The sequence below is a fragment of the Pseudophryne corroboree genome, chromosome 1 (assembly GCF_028390025.1).
Source record: "Pseudophryne corroboree isolate aPseCor3 chromosome 1, aPseCor3.hap2, whole genome shotgun sequence".
Classification (NCBI taxonomy): Eukaryota; Metazoa; Chordata; class Amphibia; order Anura; family Myobatrachidae; genus Pseudophryne; species Pseudophryne corroboree.
This window is the reverse complement of record NC_086444.1, coordinates 437,182,258-437,205,958: the sequence shown is the minus strand read 5'-3', so window position 1 is coordinate 437,205,958 and position 23,701 is coordinate 437,182,258. Positions and strand designations below refer to the sequence as shown.

At 46.6% G+C, this 23,701-nt stretch overlaps 1 protein-coding gene across 1 annotated transcript in view; it reads right to left on the bottom strand.

Moving 5' to 3' along the window:
• LOC134897660 (uncharacterized) overlaps positions 1-23,701 on the bottom strand; it is a 72,228-nt gene that overhangs the window by 15,845 nt on the left and 32,682 nt on the right. The window contains exons 4-5 of the mRNA XM_063914031.1: positions 16,560-16,853; positions 14,471-14,764 (exon numbers count right to left, since the gene is read on the bottom strand). Of these exons, the coding sequence (XP_063770101.1) occupies positions 14,471-14,764; positions 16,560-16,853 (588 nt within the window). The remainder of the gene's footprint in view (positions 1-14,470; positions 14,765-16,559; positions 16,854-23,701) is intronic.

The window sequence follows — 23,701 nt, the reverse complement described above, 5'->3', positions numbered from 1 at the left end:
TCAGAAAATTTAAAAAAGAGTTAAGCTGGAAAGAGCACAGAAAAGAACTGTGCGTTCTGAGATGGTATCACAAATCCCCAAGGAGAGTCCAAGTGTGTCGGTGGTTGCGATGCCTGACCTTCCCAAAACTGGAAGGGAAGAGGTGGCTCCTTTCACCATTTTCACGCCCCCTGCAAGTGCTGAAAGGAGCACCCACAGTCCAGTTCCTGATATTCAAATTGAAGATGTCACCGTTGAAGTATACCAGGATGAGGATATCGGTGTTGCTGGTGCTGAGGAGGAAGTTGACGATGAGGATTCTGATGGTGATGTGGTTTGTTTAAGTCAGGCACTGGGGGAGACACCTGTTGTCCATGGGATGAAGAAGCCCATTGTAATGCCTGTGCAAACTACCAAAAAAGCCACCTCTTCGGTGTGGAATTTTCTCTCCACAAATCCGGACAACAGGTGTCAAGCCATCTGTTGCCTGTCAATCTGTATTAAGTAGGGGTAAGGATGTTAACCACCTAGGAACATCCTCCCTTATACGTCACCTGCTGCACATTCATCAGAAGTCAGTGTCAAGTTGTGAAACTTTGGGCAAGAGTGTAAACAGTCCACTTACACCTAAATCCCTTCTTCCTCCTGTACCCAAGCTCCTGCAAGCCACACCACCAACTCCCTCAACGTCAACTTCCTCCTCAGTCAGGCATGTCAGTAGTCCTGCAGGCCCTGTCACTGTCAAGACTGAGGATTCCTCTCCTAACCGGGATTCCTCCGGAGGGTCCTTGAGTGGTACGCCTGTTGTTGTTGTTGCTGCCGCTGCTGTTGTTGCTACTGGGAGGCAATCGTCATCCCAGAGGAGAAGTCGGAAGACCACTTGTACTACTTCAATTAAGCAATTGACTGTCCAACAGTCCTTTGTGAGGTAGATGAAATATGACAGCAGTCATCCTGTTGCAAAGCGGATAACTGAGGCCTTGACCCTTATGTTAGTGTTAGACGTGCGTCGGGTACCCGCCATTAGTGCAGTGGGATTTAGACAATTGATGGAGGTATTGTGTCCCTGGTACCAAATCCCATCTAGGTTCCACTTCACTAGGCAGGCGATACTGAGAATGTACAAAGACGTCAGAAAATGAGTCACCAGTGTCCTACAAAATGCGGTTGTATCCAGTGTCCACTTAACCACGGACATGTGGACAAGTGGAACAGGGCAGACTAAGGACTATATGACTGTAACAGCCCACTGGGTAGATGTATGGCCTCCTGCAGCAACAACAGCAGCGGCAACAGTAGCAGCATCTCGCAAACACCAACTCATTCCTAGGCAAGCTACGCTATGTATCACAGCTTTCCGTAAGAGGCACACAGCTGACAACCTCTTACGGAAACTGAAGGACAACATCGCAGAATGGCATACCCCAATTAGACTCTCCTTGGGATTTGTGATATCGGACAATGCCACCAATATTGTGCGTGCATTAAATCTGGGCAAATTGTAGCATGTCCCATGTTTTGCACATACAATTAATTTGGTGGTGCAGAATTATTTGAAAAATGACAGGGGTGTACAGGAGATGCTGTCGGTGGCCCAAAAAATTGCAGGCCACTTTCGGCATTCTGTCACCATGTGCCGAAGACTGGAGCACCAGCAAACACTCCTGAACCTGCCCTGCCATCAACTGAAGCAAGAGGTGGAATTCAACATTCTATATGCTTCAGAGGATGGAGGAGCAGCAAAATGCCATTAAAGCCTATACATCCACCTACGATATAGGCAAAGGAGGCTAATGCACCTGACTCAAGCACAGTGGTGAATGATTTCTGTCTTGTGCAAGGTTCTCCAACCCTTTGAACTTGCCAAATGTAAAGTCCGTTCAGACACTTCCAGCTTGAGTCAGGTTATTCCCCTCATCAGGCTTTTGCAGAAGCAGCTGGAGAAATTGAAGTAGGAGCTAAGACAGAGCGATTCCGCAAAGTATGTGGGACTTGTGGATGGAGCCCTTCATTTGCTTTGCCAGGATTCAAGGGTGGTCAATCTGTTGAAATCAGAGCACCGTGCTCGATCCTAGGTTTAAAGCCTATGTTGTATCTCTCTTTCCGGCAGACACAAGTCTGCAGAGGTGCAAAGACCTGCTTGTGAGTAAATTGTCAACTCAAGCGGAACGTGACCCATCAACAGCTCCTCCTTCAATTTCTCTCACCACTGGGGCTGCAAGGAAAAGGATAAGATTTCCTAGCCCACTCGCTGGCGGTGATGCAGGGCAGTCAGGAGTGATTGCTGACATCTGGTACGGACTGAAGGACCTGTCAATGAGTACTGACATGTCTACTGTCACTACATATTATTCTGTCACCATTGAAAGAATGGTGGAGGATTATATGAGTGACAGCATCCAAGTAGGCATGTCAGACAGTCTGTATGTATACTGGCAGGAAAAAGAGGCAATTTGGATGCCCTTGCACAAACTGGCTTTATTTTACTTAAGTTTCCCCCCCCCCCCCTCCAGTGTGTACTCTGAAAGAGTGTTTAGTGCAGCCGGTAACCTTGTCAGCGATTGGCGTAGGAGGTTACTTTCACAAAATGTGGAGAAGATGATGTTCATCAAAATGAATTATAAATTGCTCCGGGAAGACCTGTACCAGAAATTTCCTCCAGAAAGTACAGAGGGACCTGTGATGGAGGATTCCAGTGGGGACGAATTAATACTCTGAGGAGGAGGATATACACAGTGAAAGGGGTGAGGAATCAGAGGATGAAGATGAGGTGGACATCTTGCCTTTGTAGAATCAGTTTGTGCAAGGAGAGATTGATTGCTTCTTTTTTTGGTGGGGGCCCAAACAAACCAAACTTTTCAGCCACATTCGTGAGGCAGACCCTTTCGCTGAAATGATCGGTTTGTTAAAGTGTGCATGTCCTGTTTATACAACATAAGGGTGGGTGGGAGGGCCCAAGGACAATGCCATCTTGCACCTTTTTTCTTCTTATCATCATGTGCTGTGTGGATGTATAATTCCAGTGATTTGGACTTATAATTCCAGTGATTTGGATGTATAATTCCAGTGGGAATTGTTTGTGTCGCTTGGCTTAGTCATACAGCTACCTCATTGCACCACTTCGACATCTTTGCATGAGGTGCTGGTTTTGAAAAGGGCCATCCTGTCTGACACTGCCGTATGAGCCCAGGGGTACTGCTATATTAGTCCTGGGGTACTGCTGTATAAGTCCACCAATTGCAAAATTTTAAAAAAATGACAGGGGCGTGCTGGAGATGCTGTCAGTGCACTGAACAATTGCGGCCCACTCTCGATATTCAGCCACTGCGTGACACTACTAAATGGGCCAGGGGGTTGTGTCGCTTAGCTAAGTCATACAGCAACCTCAGTGCACCTTTTTTTCTTCTTTGCATCATGTGCTGTTTGGTGCCTTTTTTTTATATCGGCCCTCCTGTCTGCCACTGCATTGCCACTCCTAGATGGGCCAGTTGTTTGTGTCGCTTGGCTTAGTCATACAGCTACCTCATTGCACCTCTTCTACATCTTTGCATGAGGTGCTGTTTGGGGCCTAGTTTTTGAAAAGTGCCGCCCTGTCTGACACTGCAGTGCCACTCCGATTTTGAAATCAAATGGTTTTTATGAATTGCTTTTACTCATAGGCATTTTTAACTCACTCTGTATAATTCGATGCACTTTACCCTTTTGTAATACTTGAGACCTATTAATACCATGTACTCCATCATTAGTTTTTATAAAGTTTCCCTACGATATTTGTTTTATTTAGATAATACGTATGCATTGCCGTGTGATATGCATTCACCCAGCCTAAACTTGATGCACTTTACTTCTTTGAGAACTTGAGACTGACTAATATTATGCACTTTATTATCAGTTTTTATAAAGTTTTTCTATAATAATATTGTTCTTTTTAGTTATGTTTTGTGAGATGTATCCATTAAGGTTCCATTCTATTGTATTTCGTGTATAACAGTTTTTTTATATTTTTTATTTAAGCCATTACTGGAAAAGGCATTCCGTGGTAAGGAATGGGACGGTCAGGACCTTTTATTCAATTATTTATTATCGAAGTAACAGACTCTCCACTCATCTAAAGCATAAATTCGATTATTATTGAGAAGGAATTCAATGTTGATTAATGGTCCTGGAGGCATGGAGAGTACAGCGGTACATTTCTGGAGATGCCACCGGGTTACTATGGAGACCGGGACATGCGTCATAGGATGTGATGCGAAGCATTGTTGGAGAGCATACCGGGTTACTATGGAGACCAGGTTACGCGTCACCAGAAGTGATGCTGAAAGAAGGGAACAAGCTAGCGGTTACCATAGAAACCCGCATATTGGCCGGACCAGGTTACCATGGAGACCCGGAAATGCGTCACCGGAAGTGACGCGATGCAGGGGGAATAGGATGCAAGTTACCATGGACACTCGCATTGTTTATGGACACAGCCAATAGGGAGGCGCACAGGAAGAGACCATGGGACAAGTAGGAGATTTATGTTTAGGGTCCACCTGTGCTCCTTGGTCTGTGATTGGACAGTATGTATTTAAAGATCCACATGTGATAGGAAGTCATTATTCACCAGGATACCTTGAGAAAGACCCCAGATAGGGGTGGAAACGCGCTGGAAGCTTCTGTGGCAACAGGGAACGCGGAGTTTGCTGCCGGTGACCGGTGTGGATATTGATTGAATGGGTGGTCTTCAGTATGCCGGCTGTTGGGATCCCGGCGCACAGTATACCGGCGCCGGAATCCCGACAGCCGGCATACCGACACTTATTCTCCCTCGTGGGGGTCCACGACCCCCCTGGAGGGAGAATAAAATAGCGCGGTGCGCCCGCAGCGTGGTGAGCGCAGCGAGCCCGCAAGGGGCTCATTTGCGCTCGCCACACTGTCGGTATGCCGGCTGTCGGGCTCCCATACTACACCCGATTGAACCTATTCCAGTTTACATCATTCATTCATGCGCTGTTTGGAACTGTTTGGCCACGGTTCCATTGTTTTCCGGTAATTACCTCGCATTTACATGTTACCAGGAGCTGAATGGTGGAATATTTGACATATTTTGTATTTATTTTTTATGTTCATTCGTGTATTAAACAAACTTCACTATTGCTACCTTTGTTTCATTTACCTATGGTGAAACCGAGTGTCATGAAAATGGAAGTTTGAGGAAGTTGTTACGTTAAGAACCACATTCTGACAGCGCCGGCTAAGTCATATTTTCCTATTCTTTTTTTATTGTGTCACTTTGGTGAGGGGTGAAGGAGACCTTGTAGGAGTTTATTTGAGCTGGCAGCAGTGTTTTTGCACACAGAGTAATTGATATAAACCATTGCTATCCACTCCTAGATGGGCCAGGTGTTTGTGCCGCACACTTGTGTCGCTAAGCTTGACCATCCAGCTAACTAATTACACCTCTTTTTCTTCTTTGCATCATGTGCTGTTTGGGGACTAGTTTTTGAATAGTGTCATCTTGTCTGCAACTGCAGTGCCACTCCCAGATGGGCCAGGTGTTTGTGCCGCACAATTGTGTCGCTTAGCTTAGTCATACAGCCCCCTCGGTGCAACTTTTAGGCCTAAAAACAATATTGTGAGGTGTGATGTGTTTAGAATAGACTGGAAATGAGTGGAAATGAATGTTATTGAGGTTAATAATACAGTAGGAGCAATTACACCCAAATTCTGTGATTTTAGCTGTTTTTATGTTTTTTTCAAAAATCATCCAGATCCAAAACCAAAACCAAAACACGAAAGGGTGGTTTTGGCAAAACCAAGCCAAAACCAAAACATGAAAGTGGAATTAGAACCAAAACACAAAACACGAAAAGTGCCAGCCGCACATCTCTAATTTTATATATATATATATATATATATATATATAATATGTATTTATACAAAGTATGATGTATGATTCGAGAACAAAGAATAAACTATATGGACACATTTGGCCACACCCAGGGCCGTAACTACGTGTGTGCCAAGTGGGCCTAGCACACAGCGCAGTTGCCCTGAGGGCGCACGGCCAGCGGCATGTAATGAGTCAAATTGACTCATTACATGCCGCCTGTTCTGTGCTGTGCGCCGCGCTGTGTAGGAGAGCATAAGCCGCGCCGGGCAGCGGAGAAGGAGGAGGAGGGAGGGGGACTGGAGCCACAGCAGTGCTATTTCATTGGTAATAAGCGCCGCTGCAGCAGTCCCCTCTCCTTCCGTATTGGCTGCCCGGCGCTGCTGTGGATGCTGGGATGCAGTTCCTCCATCCCAGCATCCACAGCAGTGCCAGGCAGCCAATACGGAAGGAGAGGGGACAGCTGCAGCGGCGCGTACTACCAATGAAATAGCGCTGCTGCAGCTCCAGTCCCCCTCCCTCCGCCTCCTTGTCCGATGCCTGCACCGAAGGAGATGCCAGCACGAGGAGCCTGTCAGCGGGGAGATGGTAAGTATCTCTCTCTCTCTTTTTCTCTCTCTCTCTCTCTCTCTCTCTCTCTCTCAGGGGGACACCGTCTGCCATGTGTAAAAAGGGGACTGGTTGCCGTAATGTGTAAAAAGGGGGACTGGCTGCCGCAATGTGTAAAAAGGGGGACACCGTCTGCTGTAATATGTAAAAAGGGAGCCTGGCTGCCCCAATGTGTAAAAAGGGGGACTGGCTGCCGCAATGTGTAAAAAGTGGGACTGGCTGCCGTAATGTGTAAAAAGGGGGACACCGTCTGCTGTAATATGTAAAAAGGGGGCCTGGCTGCCGCAATGTGTAAAAAGGGGGACTGGCTGCCATAATGTGTAAAAAGGGGGACTGGCTGCCGCAATGTGTAAAAAGGGGTACACCGTCTGCCGTAATATGTAAAAAGGGGGCCTGGCTGCCGCAATGTGTAAAAAGGGGGACTGGCTGCCGCAATGTGTAAAAAGGGGGACTGGCTGCCGTAATGTGTAAAAAGGGGGACTGGCTGCCGCAATGTGTAAAAAGGGGTACACCATCTGCCGTAATATGTAAAAAGGGGGACTGGCTGCCGCAATGTGTAAAAAGGGGTACACCGTCTGCTGTAATATGTAAAAAGGGGGCCTGGCTGCCGCAATGTGTAAAAAGGGGGACTGGCTGCCGCAATGTGTAAAAAGGGGGACTGGCTGCCGTAATGTGTAAAAAGGGGGACTGGCTGCCGCAATGTGTAAAAAGGGGTACACCGTCTGCCGTAATATGTAAAAAGGGGGCCTGGCTGCCGCAATGTGTAAAAAGGGGGACTGGCTGCCGTAATGTGTAAAAAGGGGGACTAGTTGCCGTAATGTGTAAAAAGGGGGAGACCGTCTGCTGTAATATGTAAAAAGTGGGCCTGGCTGCCGCAATGTGTAAAAAGGGGGACTGGCTGCCGCAATGTGTAAAAAGGGGGACTGGCTGCCGCAATGTGTAAAAAGGGGGACGCTGGCTGCTGCAATGTGTATAAAGGGGGACACCATCTGCCGTAATGTGTAAAAAGGGGGACGCTGTCTGCCGTAATGTGTAAAAAGGGGGACTGTCTGCTGTAATGTGTAAAAAGGGGGACGCTGTCTGCTGTAAATTATAAAAGGGGCTCTGCCTGGTGTAGTGGCGCTACTGTGCAGCGTAATTTGAATAATGGATACTACTGTGCACCGTAGTATGAATTGCTATTATTTTGTGGCCACGCCCCTTCCCCATAAATCCACTGCCCCTATCATGCATGGGGGGGGGGGCGCGCCAATGTCGTTTCTTGCACACAGCGCTAAAATGCCTAGTTATGGCACTGGCCACACCTGTTAATTATTGAATTCAGGTATTTCAATCTGTCCCGCTGCCACAGGTGTATAAAATCAAGCACTTAGCCATGCAGTCTCCATTTTCAAACATTTGTAATAGGATGCCACCTTTGCAATAAGACAATTTGTGAAATTTCATTCATGCTGGATACCACACAATTAATTGCAAGTGATATTATTAGAAAGTGGAAGCGTTTAGGAACAACAGCAACTCAACCATGATGCAGAAGACAACGTAAACTCACAGAGTGAGGTCAACGACTGCTAAGGCGTATGGTGTGTAAAGTCACTCTGCTGATTCCAAAGCTTAAAGGGGGGTACTCACGGAGCGATATTCCAAGCAATCTGACTAGATTGCTTAGAATTTAAGCTTTATTGCTCCGTGTGTACCCCCTACAGCGATAGTGATGGGCAGCCCCGCGCATCGCTATCGCTGGTGCTAGATAGGCCTGCTGAGTGAAATGAGCAGCCCCCCGGTCTCCCCCCGCACGCTCAGCACAGATCGTGCTGTGCTGAGCGGCGGGAGAGATGTTTGCTGATCGGTTCGCTCAGCACACATCTCTCCCACATCGGCCCGTCTATATGGGCCATAAGAGTTCTAAACTTCCACTGGCACTAATGCATGCACAAAAACTGTGAGGTGGAAGCTTAATGGAATGGGTTAACATGGCCGAGCAGCTGCATGCAAGCCTCACATCACCAAGTCCACTGCCAAGCGTCGGATGCAGTGGTGTAAAGCCCACCGACACTGGACTGTGGAGCAGTGGAAACATGTTCTGTGGAGGTACAAATCCCGCTTCTCTGTATGGCAGTCAGATAAGCGAGTCTGAGTTAGACTGATGCCAGGAGAACATTACCTGCCTGACCGCATTATGCCAACTGTGAAGTTTGGTGCAGGAGGGATAATGGTATGGGGCTGTTTTTCAGGATTTGGCCTAGGCCCTTTATCTCTTTCGGAGTACACACTGGAGGGGGGCAACGTAGGTAAAATAAAGCCAGTTTGTGCAAGGGCATCCAAATTGCCTCTTTTTCCTACCAGTATACACACGGACTGTCTGACATGCCTACTTGGATGCTGTCACTCATATATTCCTCCACCATTCTTTCAATGGTGACAGAATCATATGCAGTATATACAGTAGACATGTCAGTAGTCGTGGGCAGGTCCTTCAGTCCAGACCAGATGTCAGCTCTCGCTCCTGACTGCCCTGCATGACCGCCAGTGAGTGGGCTATGAAATCTTATCTTTTTCCTTGCAGCCCCAGTGGCAGGAGAAATTGAAGGAGGAGCTGTTGACGGGTCTGATTTCAACAGATTGACCACCCTTGAATCCTGGCAAAGCGAATGAAGGGCTCCATCCACAAGTTCCACATACTTTGCGGAATTGCTCCATCTTAGCTCCTCCTTCAATTTCTCCAGCTGCTTCTGCAAAAGCCTGATGAGGGGAATGACCTGACTCCAGCTGTAAGTGTCTCAACTGACTTAATGTGTGGCAAGTTCGAAGGGTTGGAGAATCTTGCACAAGACAGAAATCATTCTCCACTGCGCTTGAGTCAGGTGCATCCCCCCTCCTTTGCCTATATTGTAGGTGGATGTATAGGCTTTAATGGCCTTTTTCAGGGTTTGGGCTAAGCCCCTTATCTCCACTGGAGGGCAATCTTAATGCTTCAGAATACCAAGACATTTTGGGCAATGCTATTCTTCCAACTTTGGAGCAACAGATTGGGGAAGGCCCTTTTCTATTTCAACATGGCTGTGCCCCAGTGCACAAAGCAAGGACTATAAGGACATGTGTTCAGTGTGGAAGAACTTGACTGGGCCCACACATAGCCCTGACCTCAACCCCATCGAGCACCTTTGGGATAAACTGGAACGGAGACTGCGAGCCAGGCCTTCTCATCCAACATCAGTGCCTGACCTCATAAATGCTCTACAGAATGAATGGGAACAAATTCTTACAGAAAACTCCAAAATCTTGTGGAAAGCCTTCCAAGAAGAATGGAAGTTGTTATACCTTAAAAGGGCACCAACTCCAACTCTATATTAAAGTATATGTATTTGAATGCAATGTCATTACAGTCCCTGTTGGTGCAATAGTCAGGCGTCCAAATACTTTTGTCCATATAGTGTATGTATTGCACATATATGTACTATACTGCATAAATGATATAAAATAGCTCTATCATACTCAGTATAATTTTTATAGAGTAGAGATTGTGCTATTATCTTTATAAACTCCACTCTGCTGCAGTACCTAACACTATAGGGGTTCAAATCTAGGACACGGGACCCCCCAAACCACCACAGACAAGCGACCCCAGGGCATCACAGGAAATGATTATGTGTAGTGAGTAGGATTAAGGAATAGATGAGAAAAAAATATCTGACGAAGCCCACAGAGGGGTGAAATGCGTTAAATGCTTTTCTGGTACAGCATTTACATCCACACTGCCCTTACATGCCTCACAGCATCATAGTTATTATTAACATTTATAGCTACGTGAGAGCTCCTGCAGAAGCCGCACTGGAAGTCTCCCTGCCACACACTGATAAGTAGAGTAAGCACTGCCCTACAGCACCAGCCAGCAGGGACTCTCTCCATCGAAACAGTACAGGATATAGAATCATGGAGCCATCACTGCTACTTAACCCCTAAAGTATGGAACCAGACCGGGTGACATCTGGGAATTAAAACCAGAGGGGAATTGGGATCAGTGCAGTAGGACAAGACTCACCCGATGGACACTGGGATTTGAGACATTTTTCTTGGCTATTCACTCATAACCTTACCAGTAAGAGAAAAAGATAAGCAGGACACCGCTGAAACTATTATTTATACTGATTGTTTTGTTTTTTTGCTGCCCTAAAGATCTCCTAAATGAGCGGACTGTATTTTACACATCCTTTTATTGTTTATTTTCCGACCCATTATGGTGTCCTCTCCTCTAATTAGGTGTCTACATATCTATGTATTGAGCTTTTGATCGCTGGTAATTTACACTTGTTTCCATCTAACAACCAGCTTGATGTTACATTTTACAGTATATTGGTTTCAAAGAAAAAATTATACATTGATAGAATAACTATTCAGTTTATCCTGATTGTATTACAAAAGATCTAAGTACCCACAGAGAATACAGAATAGTTACCTATGTATCTCCTCACTGGCTATAATGCATTGTTGAATATATGTGTCTTTTAGTAAGGATTCTTTGTAAATCATTTATATATACTGCAGGGATTACTTTAAGTCCTTGATGTTGGAAGTTTTCTATCCGAGATAGCGCTAACTAGTATATTCTCTATGTTTTTATTTTTTTTCACCAAGGATCCAGGGCCGGATGTAATGTTGTTCAAGTTGGTCGGAGGTGCAGGTTGCTCGGAATTTTTTTGGAAAGCGGCAATCATTTACAAGGCAAAACCATGCCTTGTAATTGATTGCCACTTTAAAAAAAACGGGCGAGTTTGGCCGGCAACCTGCACCTGCGGCCAACTCAGAAGGCATTACATCCCACCCCCTCTGTTGTTTTTTGAGAACAGGCTGTTTGGAATCTTTGTTTAACTATATCCAAAGATCTTATGTGCTAGAAAATGTACATTTTATCTTTTCTACATGACCAAAAAGTTTTACCTGTTTTTAGCTAATAAAAAAGAAATATTCTTTTTAATAGCCAGTATCTAATTTCTTATAGAAGTTAAAACTGAAATGTATAATTCCCACTTAGCTCTCTCTATAATTCCTTATGGGGTATGATATGCTTTACTGGTGGTCAGGATGACGGCAGTCAGAAAACCATCCACAGCATCCTGATGGAGAGAATCCTGACAGGGGCTAAGTAAGTATACTTACCCTCCCCCAATACCCCCCCTAACACAAACTTTCCGCAGCCTAACCCTAACCTTCCCCAGTGAGGCATAAACCTAACCAGTTACAGTTTAATCTTACCCCCCTCCTCACAGCCTAAACCCCTTCCCCCCCTCCCCCGCAGCCTAACCCTAACCAACCCTGAAGATGCCTAAACCTAACACCCCTCTCCCCCCGCGTGCCACCATTAAGCTTCCCAGCTAACCCTAACCCTTCCCGCGCAGCCTAACTCTTACCTTCCCCAGTGGTGTCTAAACCTAACCCTCCTGCAGCTTTACCCTAACCCCCCTCCCCATAAGCCTAACCCTAACCCTCCCTGGGGATGCCTTAACATACCTACCCCCCACCCTTCCCCAGTGGGTGGCATACTTACAAGCGGGATGCTGGGTGTCGGATTGTGGCATCGGCACTTCGTCTGCTGTCTGAGTTCCAGTGCCGGCACCTCAACCGTATACCTTCTCTATGTACACTCACCCAAAAATAGAGGGGAACCCAAGCTTACAGGTTGTAGCTGTTAAGACGGAAATTCCATATACGAAGTAACTCGGTCAGGAAACAATTGCACTAAAATGGTTTAAAAAGCTGAGATGATTTTTACAGTAAAAATAAATACATTTGGGGCTTCTTCCACCTCACCAGAGAGAGCCTTTCTGTGGGCTCCCCTCCACCTGTTTCTGTACTCTGGGAAACTGTTTGCGGAACATGAGGGGCCTGCCCTGTCATTTTATTGCGTTTGGCCTAACTCCTCACAGGCTGCAGAGTCTGCAGTTCGGGACTTGTGGTTTCTCCCAGCCACAGCATAAATTCAGGAGAAATACATCTCTTGCTGCTTCCATATTCTGGCGGTTAAGCATCAGCTTCACACTGCCGGTGGCTACCAGTGACGGTTGCATGTTCCACTTCCCTGGGTGACGGCCCCCTAACTGGAGCTCTGGATCACTGCGGGGCTCTCAGCGGCTGGCTCCAGTCCAGTGCCTTACAAGTGCCCTCAGGTACCTGGGTGTCATCCAGCGCTGCTACCGTGGCTCTCACAAAGTGCAGTATCATGCGGGGGATGTAAGCACCTGCACTGGCTTGTCCCGCGAGGTGGAGCTGCAGCATATGGCCATAGCCAGACAGCCTCCCCTTCCCACTGAATGGGGACAATCATGTGAAGCTGGATCAAAGAGCTAGTTGGTGATGTCTCCCATGCATGCTCCGCAGTCTCATGGATGGACTCAAAAAACAGGAGGACTGGCAGGGTTTGACAGTGGACAGCACGCTAACTATCACCACACATACATGGCTACTTGGGGTGGCTGTGGATGGTGCGCCCACACAGCATATACACAGTGTGCGAGGCACCATCTGCAGCACCCTAGTTAGGGCCCTGCTCATATGTTTATGGCAACTTTTGCAGTCGTGTATATCAAAACTTTATTTAACTAGATTTTCTCGTTTACTATCTGTATGCTATTTCTATTTCTGCTGTAAATCATACCTCCCAACTGTCACGATTTTCGCGGGACAGTCCCGTTTTTTGGGTCCGTCCCGCTGTCCCTCCCGCGGGCCGCAGTGTCCTGCAGTGTGTGTGTGTGTGTGTGTGTGTGTGTGTGTGGGCAGGGCCATCTTAACAGCAGTGTAGGCCCCTGGCACAGCAATGCACTGGGCCCCCTACCCATCCTCCAGCGGTAGGGGTGGGAGGTGCTATTAGCAGTAGCTTCGATGTCCCGCGGGCGGTAGGGGGTGTTCTATCTTCCGATCAGCATGTAGGACCTGGAGGGAGGGAGAACACTAAACTGTAGAAGAGGCATTGCAATGAATGAAGGGGCCCCGGTTCATGACTTCCAGCATGGTAGGGGGCATGTAATACGCAGGGGAGGGGTGGATAGGGGAGTGGGCTTAATATTCATCATTTTCCAGTGGAAGGGCAGCTTGCTTGACTGCAGATATCTCCAGTTCCTGGAAATAGATTTCTTAACTTTGAATGTGATAAAAAAAAAACTAGAAAGTCCCACCTTTCAGGAGGTGCTGGGGACTTGGGGATCAGATTTCAAGAGCCAGAGCAATCCACCGGCGAAAATATAAAACTACAAAACCAGGTGTGTGGAGCTGGAGCAGGGACCAGCTGCTTGAAGGCTTATATCTCCAGTTCTGGGCATAGTAGAGACAAGCTACCAGGATCCACTGAAAGGGGAGAGTCCCATGTTTTGGAGAATTCCCTCAGAAAAACTCTAAGTCAGACAGAACCAGAGATATCTGGCTGGGAAGAGCAAGTAACAGTCTTGGATAGGGACCACTGTTTCGAAGTCAGATATCTCCGGTTCCCCAGGGCCGATTTTCAAAAACCTGGTACCCCTGGAAAGAGGGGACCCTCAGCTATCAGCCTAGGGCCCTTAGACTCCTGGGGCCCTTGGGCAAGTGTCCATTGAGCCCATATGAAAAGACGGCCCTGTGTGTGTGTGTGGGGGGGGGGGGGGGGGGCAGTTGGGAGGCTCCCTATCACTCACTGCTCTGCTCAGTGAGCCAGAGGGACTGGGGGCATGGACAGCATCTCACAGAGCACTGGCCATGCCCCCACTGTGACGAAAATTATAGGCAAGGCTCATGATCGCGTCATCCACGCAAGGCAATGCCCCCTTTCATTAGGCCACAACCCTTTTCGGCGCTGCATGGCTTTGCCAATCAAGGAGTCAGGCTTTCAACAATCAGAATGTTGGGAGGTATGTGCAAATGTAAAGTATTTGAAAATTATTTATGGTGCTACTATTTAAATACTTTTCTATGAAGATTGAAAATAAGCGATTCATATACATAACAAAGTAAATGAAATTCCAAGTAATAGAAATAGAAACTTACCAGACATTCTTATGAACACTGTATTACTAGTAATCGATAATTTTGGTGTTCCATTATTATTCACCGTATACCCACAGTGATAATTTCCTTCATCCTCTTTGTTGGATAGAGACATCATGGTATTATTCTTTGCCCCTTGTTGTTCATTTGTGTGTATTAGTTTATTATCCTTGTAAAAAATGATTTCCATAACATCACTGTTATTAGGAGGGGAACACATCATAGTGACCTTCTGCCCCTTATTGTACAGATTGCTTGATGGACTCACAGAGAAGGTGGGAGAAGGTGGATAACCTGAAATTCAAATTAAGTATTTTATCATAACGATAATTAATTACCTATATATGGAAATTTAGGTTTTTTTTGCTTCCCTGGGTGACGGCCCCCTAACTGGAGCTCTGGATCACTGCGGGGCTCTCAGCGGCTGGCTCCAGTCCAGTGCCTTACAAGTGCCCTCAGGTACCTGGGTGTCATCCAGCGCTGCTACCATGGCTCTCACACGGTGTAGTATCATGCAGTGGCGTAAGTTCGTCACAGTTGACCGGAGGCAAGATAAATATTGGTGCCCCCCTATTTCCTATATTAAGATAAATATATGTTTGTGTGCGTGTGTGTATATATATGTGTGTGTGTGTGTGTGTGTGTGTGTGTGTGTGTGTGTGTGTATGTCGAGTGTTCTGAAAAAAATGTATATACTGTATTTATACATTTAATTGTATTTTATTTTAAATCACACATTTCTTAGCAGTCATACCCAGGATTAGAACCCATGACCTGTTACACTAACAGCAGACACTTTACTGATGGAGTTATTTGCTCCTGTACGGGAAGCAGGAGAATTCTACCTATATGAAGTTACATGTAATTGTCAGAGAAGTATCTTCATAAAGTTAGAAATCTCATATTTCCTATACAGGCGCAAACCGCTTCATCAGTAAGGTGTCTACTTCCAGTGTAATAGGGTGTCGTTTCTACTCCTGGATATGACACTTGTAAAATGTGTATCTACAGTATAATAAAGAGGGTGTGATTTGTAAGGTGCAGGGACCAGTGAGGAAGTTGGCCACTGAAAAGACAGCGACAGCTATCAATTAACTTAATTCAATGGTGTCACAGAATGGGAGGAGGGGTGCCCCCCTTCAGACCAGGAGCCCGGCGGCAGATGACTCCGTTGCCTCCCAGAGTTCTACCTCTGGTATCATGTGGGGGATGTAAGCGCCTGCACTGGCTTGTCCCACGCGGTGGAGCTGCAGCATATGGCCATAGCCAGACAGCCTCCCCTTCCCACTGAATGGGGACAATCATGTGAAGCTGGATCAAAGAGCTAGTTGGTGATGTCTCCCATGCATGCTCCGCAATCTCATGGATGGACTAAAAAAACAGGAGGACTTGCAGGGTTTGACAGTGGACAGCACGCTATCTATCACCACACATACATGGCTACTTGGGGTGGCTGTGGATGGTGCGCCCACACAGCATATACACAGTGTGCGAGGCACCATCTGCAGCACCCTAGTTTGGGCCCTGCTCATATGTTTATGGCAACTTTTGCAGTCATGTAAATCAAAACTTTATTTAACTAGATTTTCTCGTTTACTATCTGTATGCTGTTCTATTTCTGCTGTAAATCATACCTCCCAACTGTCACGATATTCGCGGGACAGTCCCGTTTTTTTGTCTGTGTGTGTGTGTGTGTGTGTGTGTGTGGGGGGGGGGGGGGGGGCAATTAGGAGGCTCCCTATCACTCGCTGCTCTGCTCAGAGAGCCAGAGGGACTGGGGGCATCTCACAGAGCACTGGCCGTGCCCTCACTGTGACGAAAATTATAGGCAAGGCTCATGATCGCGTCATCCACGCAAGGCAATGCCCCCTTTCATTAGGCCACAACCCTTTTCGGCGCTGCACGGCTTTGCCAATCAAGGAGTCAGGCTTTCAACAATCAGAATGTTGAGAGGTATGTGTAAATATAAATTATTTGAAAATGATTTATGGTGCTACTATTTAAATACTTTTCTATGAAGATTGAAAATAAGCTATTCATATACATAACAAAGTAAATGAAATTCCAAGTAATGGAAATAGAAACTTACCAGACATTCTTATGAACACTGTATTACTAGTAATCGATAATTTTGGTGTTCCATTATTATTCACCGTATACCCACAGTGATAATTTCCTTCATCCTCTTTGTTGGATAGAGACATCATAGTATTATTCTTTGCCCCTTGTTGTTCATTTGTGTGTATTAGTTTATTATCCTTGTAAAAAATGATTTCCATAACATCACTGTTATTAGGAGGGGAACACATCATAGTGACCTTCTGCCCCTTCTTGTACAGATTGCTTGATGGACTCACAGAGAAGGTGGGAGAAGGTGGATAACCTGAAATTCAAATTAAGTATTGTATCATAAGGATAATTAATTACCTATATATGGAAATGTAGTTTTTTTTGCGGAAAATTAAAATTTGCATATTGCACATTCTGAGCAACACAGGGTTTCTCAGAACTTATGTAGCGCCCACCTCTGAATCAGCCCCTAAAATACGAGTAAGAGATTAGAATAGGCATTTTTTAATACCTAGAATATGCATTTAGAGTAATAATGGTGCTCATGGAAAAAATTTCGAAAGCAATGGTCAAGGTAAATATTTCAGGATATGAAAACTTTCAAGCAAGTTCCTATTCTAATATGTTATAAGTAGAGATGTGTGGCAGACACTTGGGGTTTTGGTTTTGGAACTGGATCTCCGTTCGTGTTTTGGATCTGGATTGGTTTTGCCAAAACCACCCTTTCGAGTTTTGGTTTTGGATCTGGATTAAAAAAAAACCAAAACATAAAAACAGCTAAAATCCCAGAATTTGGGGGTAATTTTGATCCTACAGTATTATTAACCTCAATAACATTAATTTTCACTCATTTCCAGTCTATTTTAATACCTCACACTTCACAATATTGTTTTTAGGCTGTACCAAGGTCGCTGGATGACTACGCTAAGCGACACAAGTGGGCAGCACAAACACGTGGCCCATCTACAGTAGGAGTGGCACTGCAGTGGCAGACAGGATGGCAGTTTTAAAAACTGGGCCCCAAAGAGCACATAATGCAAAGAAAAAGAGGTGCAAGATGGAATTGTCCTTGGGTCCTCCCGCCCACCCTTATGTTGTATAAACAGGACAAGCACACTTTAACAAACCAATCATTTTAGTGACAGGGTCTGCCACATGACTGTGGCTGAAATTATTGGTTTGTTTGGGCCCACATCAAAAAAAGAAGAAATTAATTCCCCCCAAAAAAGAAGCAATTAATGTCTCCTTGCACAAACTGGCTCTACAGAGGCAAGATGTTGTCCTTGTCCTCATCCTCCGGTTCCTCACCCCTTCCACTGTGTACATCCTCATCCTCACAGAGTATTAATTCGTCCCCACTGGAATCCACCATCACAGGTCCCTGTGTACTTTCTGGAGGCAATTGCTGGTAGAGGTCTTCCTGGAGGAATTTATAATTAATTTTGATGGCCATCATCTTCTCCACATTAACCTCCTATGCCAATCACTGACAAGGTTACCGGCTGCACTAGACACTCTTTCGGAAGTACACACTGGAGGGTGGCAACTTAGGGAAAATAAAGCCAGTTTGTGCAAGGGCCTCCAAATTGCCTCTTTTTCCTGCCAGTTTACATACGGACTGTCTGACATGCCTACTTGGATGCTGTCACTGATATAATCTTCCACCATACTTTCAATGGTGACAGCAGTGACAGTAGACATGGTATTAATTGTTGGCAGCTCCTTCAGTCCAGACCAGTTGTCAGCACTTGCTCCTGACTGTCCTGCATCACCGCCAGCGAGTGGGCTAGGAAATCTTATTCTTTTCCTCGCAGCCCCAGTTGTGGGAGAAAATGAAGGCGAAGCTGTTTACGGGTCACATTCTGCTTGAGTTGACAATTTTCTCACCAGCAGGTCTTTGCACCTCTGCAGACTTGTGTCTGCCGGAAAAGAGAGATACAATGTAGGCTTTAAACATAGGATTTAGCATGGTGGCCAAATGTAGTGCTCTGATTTCAACATATTGACCACCCTTGAATCCTGGCAAAGCGAATGAAGGGCTCTATCCACAAGTCCCACATACTTAGCGGAATCGCTCCATCTTAGCTCCTCCTTCAATTTTTCCAGCTGCTTCTGCAAAAGCCTGATGAGGGGAATGACCTGACTCAAGCTGGCAGTGTCTGAACTCACTTGACGTGTGGCAAATTCAAAGGGTTGGAGACAGGGCCAGTGCTAGGGTGTTCGGCGCCCCCCTGCAAACTATAAATTTGCGCCCTCCCATACTTTACAAAGGGACAGCGCTTGTCAATAAAAAGATGTGGTCTCACAAGGCAGGGACATGGCCACACAATAGTACCCCCATTTAAAACACCCCCAGTAGTGGCGCTGATTCCACATAACACCCCAGTTGTATCACAGCTTACACATAATACCCCAGTCGTAGCGCCGCTTCCACATAACGACCCCAGTAGTAGCGCCGCTTACACATAACGCCCCCAGTAGTAGCGCAGCTTACATGTAACGCCCCCAATAGTTTCACAGCTTACATGTAATGCCCCCAGTAGTAGCACAGCTTACACATAACGTCCCAGTAGTAGCGCAACCTTACACATAATGCCCCAGTAGTAGCGCCACTTCCACATAACGACCCCAGTAGTAGCGCTGCTTACACATAACGACCCCAGTAGTAGCACAGCTTACACGTAATGCCCCAGTAGTAGCACAGCTCACTAATAACGCCCCCAGTATTAGCGCAGCTTACAAATAACGCCCCCAGTAGTAGCGCAGCTTACACGTAATGCCAGTGCCGTAACTAGACATTTTAGCGCTGTGTGCAAGAAACGGCATCAGCGCCCCCCTAACGCAAACTGGCGGCAGTGTGCGCCGTAGCTGCGCGCAAAAAATATAGGGCCGTGGCTTCACGGGAAAGGGGTGTGACCAAAAAATAATACCAATTCATATAATGGTGCACAGTAGTCTCCATTATTCAAATTGTGCTGCACAGTAGCGCCACTACACCAAGTAGAGCCCCTTTTACACCTTACAGCAGATAGCGTCCCCTTTTTACACATTACGGCAGACAGCATCCTCTTTTTACACATTACGGCAGACAGCGTCCCCTTTCTTACACATTACGGCAGACAGAGTCCCCTTTTTACACATTACGGCAGACAGCGTCCCCTTTTTTACACATTATGGCAGACAGAGTCCCCTTTTTTACACATTACGGCAGACAGCGTCTCCTTTTTACACATTACGGCAGACAGCGTCCCCTTTTTTACACATTACGACAGACAGCGTCCCCTTTTTTACACATTACGGCAGACAGTGTCCCCTTTTTACACATTAAGGCAGACAGCGTCCCCTTTTTTACACATTACAGCAGACAGTGTCCCCCTTTTTTACACATTACGGCAGACAGCGTCCCCTTTTTTACACATTATGGCAGAGTCTCCTTTTTACACATTACGGCAGACAGCATCCCCCTTTTACATATTACGGCAGACAGCGTCTCCTTTTTTACACATTACGGCAGAGAGCTTCCCCTTTTTTACACATTACGGCAGAGAGCGTCCCCCTTTAACACATTACAGCAGAGAGCGTCCCCCTTTTACATATTACAGCACACAGCGTCCAACTTTTACACGTTACGGCAAACAGCGTCCCCTTTTACACATAACAGCAGATAGAGTCCCCCTTTTACACATTATGGCAGGCAGAGTCCCCCTTTAACACAATTTGGCAGGCAGATTCCCCCTCACACCCCGCACACATACATAAATACACACACACACACTTACTCACTCTTCCTTCACTTAGTCTGGCTCGCAGGATCTGGACTATGGACATGCATGTCCTCTGTGGTACTGCAGTCCCGTGTAGCCCCGCCCCTTTTTGTCAGCGTAGCCCCACCACCTTTTCACCCATGTAGCTCCGCCCCCTTCAGTTAGGGTGAGATGTACTCAGCTGTCCTGCCGCGTTAGCTGCCTTCACTGTGCTCCCTTTGACATTCTCAATGGGAACAGTTCTCCCCCAGCCGGTGCTGCAATATGCTCCCTGTTGTTTTCTCCCCGGGCTTCTCCTTGCTGGTATTACACTTGCTCCGCCTCTTCACCGTCACGGCCACTCAGGTCTCAGCATTGTTGATGCCACGCTCTACGGCGGTGAAGAGGCGGGGAAAGTGTAATACCAGCGAGGAGAAGCCAGAGGAGAAAACAACAGGGAGCATATTGCAGCGCCGGCTGGGAGAGAACTGTTCCCATTTTACACATTATGGCAGGCAGAGTCCCCCTTTAACACAGTTTGGCAGGCAGATTCCCCCTCACACCCCGCACACATACATAAATACACACACACACACACACACACACACACACACACACACACACACACTTACTCACTCACTCTCCCTTCACTTAGTCTGTCTCGCAGGATCTGGACTATGGAGCAGCATGTCCTCTGTGGTACTGCAGTCCCCTGTAGCCCCACCCCTTTTTGTCAGCGTAGCCCCACCACCTTTTCACCCATGTAGCTCCGCCCCCTTCATCTGTTCAGTTAGGGTGGGATGTTCTCTGCTGTCCTGCCGCGTTAGCTGCCTTCACTGCGCTCCCTTTGACATTCTCAATGGGAACAGTTCTCCCCCAGCCGGCGCTGCAATATGCTCCCTGTTGTTTTCTCCCCGGGCTTCTCCTCGCTGGTATTACACTTGCTCCGCCTCTTCACCGTTGCGGCCACTCAGGTCTCAGCATTGTTGATGCCACGCTCTCCCTTTGCTATTTTCTTGTGCATGCGCACATGCCACAGCTCGAGATCTCTGAGTGGTCGCGGCGGTGAAGAGGCGGGGCAAGTGTAATACCAGCGAGGAGAAGCCCGGGGAGAAAACAACAGGGAGCATATTGCAGCGCCGGCTGGGGGAGGAGAACAATTACAATTGAGAATGTCAAAGGGAGAGGAGGCTTTAATCTGCAGGCGCTGCTGCCTGTCATACAGTGACAGGCACAGCAGCTGGCAGCAGGGTGGCCAGGCGCAGCAGCGAGGATGCAGTGCAGGGAAAGCGCCTCTCCTCCCTGGTGCCTACCTGCACTGCATCCCTTTGCTGAGCGGGTAGCGCCGGGACTGGTTGGAGAACCTTGCACAACACGGAAGTCATTCTCCACTTCACTTGGTGCATTCCCCCTTCACTTGGTGCATTCCCCCTCCTTTGCCTATATCTTATGTGTATGTATAGGCTTGAATGGCCTTTTGCTGCTCCTCCATCCTCTGAAGCATATAGAGTGTTGAAATCCACCTCGTTAACACCTCTTGCTTCAGGTGATGACAGGGCAGGTTCAAGAGTGTTTGATGGTGCTCCAGTCTTCGGCACGCAGTCGCTGAATGTCGAAAGTGGCCCGCAATTTTTCGGGCCACTGATAGCATCTACTGCACACTCCTGACATTTAAAAAAAAATTCTGCACTACCAAAGAAATTGTATGTGCAAAACATGGGACATGCTGAAATTTGCCCAGATGTAATGCACACATAATATTAGTGGCGTTTTCAGATATCACAAATCCCCAGGAAAATCTAAGTGGGATAAGCCATTGTGCGATGACTTCCCTCAGTTTCTGTAAGAGGTTTTCAGCGGTGTGTCTCTTACGTAAACCGGTGATACACAGCGTAGCCTGCCTAGGAATGATTTGGCATTTTTGAGATGCTGCTGCTGGTGCCGCTGCTGTTGTTGCTGCGGAAGGCAATACATCTTCCCAGTGGGCTGTCACAGTCATGTAGTCCTTAGTTTGCCCTGCTCCACCTGTCCATATGTCCGTGGTTAAGTGGACAGTGGGTACAACTGCATTATTCAGGACACTGAGGACACTTTTCTTAATGTCCCTGTACAGTCAGGGAATCGCTTACCTAGTGAAGTGGAATTTAGACGGGACTTGGTACCGGGTACACAGTACATCCATCAACTGTCTAAATCCCACTGCACTAATTGCGGATACCGGACGCACGTCTAACAGCAGCATAATTGTTATGGCCTCAGTAATCTGCTTTGCAACAGGGTGACTGCTGTCATATTTAATCTTCCTCACAAAGGACTGTTGGACAGTCAATTGCTTAGTTGAAGTAGTACAAGTGGTCTTCCGACTTCCCCTCTGGGATGATTGGCTCCCAGCAGCAACAACAGCAGCGGCAGCAGCAGCAGTAGTAGGCGTACCACTCAAGGATCCTCCTGAGGAATCCCAGATAGGAGAGGACTCGTCAGTCATGCCAGTGACATGGCCTGCAGGACTACTTACTTTCCTGAGGAGGAAATAGACATTAAGGGAGTTGGTGGTGTGGATTGCAGGAGCTTGGGTACAACAGGAAGAAGGGATTTAGATGTCAGTGGACTGTTTATGTGCTATTACCCAAAGTTTCTGAACTTGACAATGACATGATGAATGCGCTGTAGGTGACATATAAGAGAGGATTTAACAAAAAATAGAAACTGAGACTTAACTAGCGTGTTCTTAACTTCTGCTGATGCTTGTTGTTCCACAGAATTCCATTACTCACAATTGGGTACCATATGGAAAGAGAAAGTATGTATATAGTGAAGTACCGTTTTAATAGCAAAACATATATATAACATACAAATGAATAAGATGAAGTTATAAAAATATCCAAGATATTGCACAATCCCTTCAAGCAAATGAGAGGACAGGCTAATTACCAGATAATTCTGAGCCTCCTCTTTCCATACAGTCTTGGGAAGGTCAGGCCTAGACATCGCAACCGTGGACACACTTGGACTCTCCTTGGTGATTTGTGATATCCCTGAACGCACAGTTGTTTTTTCCTGTGCTTTAACAAGCTTAATTTTTTTTTTTTGAAAGGGAGAAGAGCCTTAATCCTCATGAGAAGCTTAACCACCAGTCATGAACATAGGCCAAGGCCTTAGCCTTTCCTTGCCACTTTGTGTCTTGAATGGCATATTGCCAATTTTACGTTTCTCATCAGAATTTTTTTTTCTGATTATGAATTTTTGCTTCTTGGATTTTACATGCCCTCTATGACATTGGGCATCGGCCTTAGCAGACGACGTTGATGGATTTGCATCGTCAATGTCATGACTGTTAGCAGCAGCAGCTTCCGCACTAGTACTAGGAACTGGAAGTCATTCCTGATCTTCCACTATTTTTCCCTCCAAAGTTTTGTTC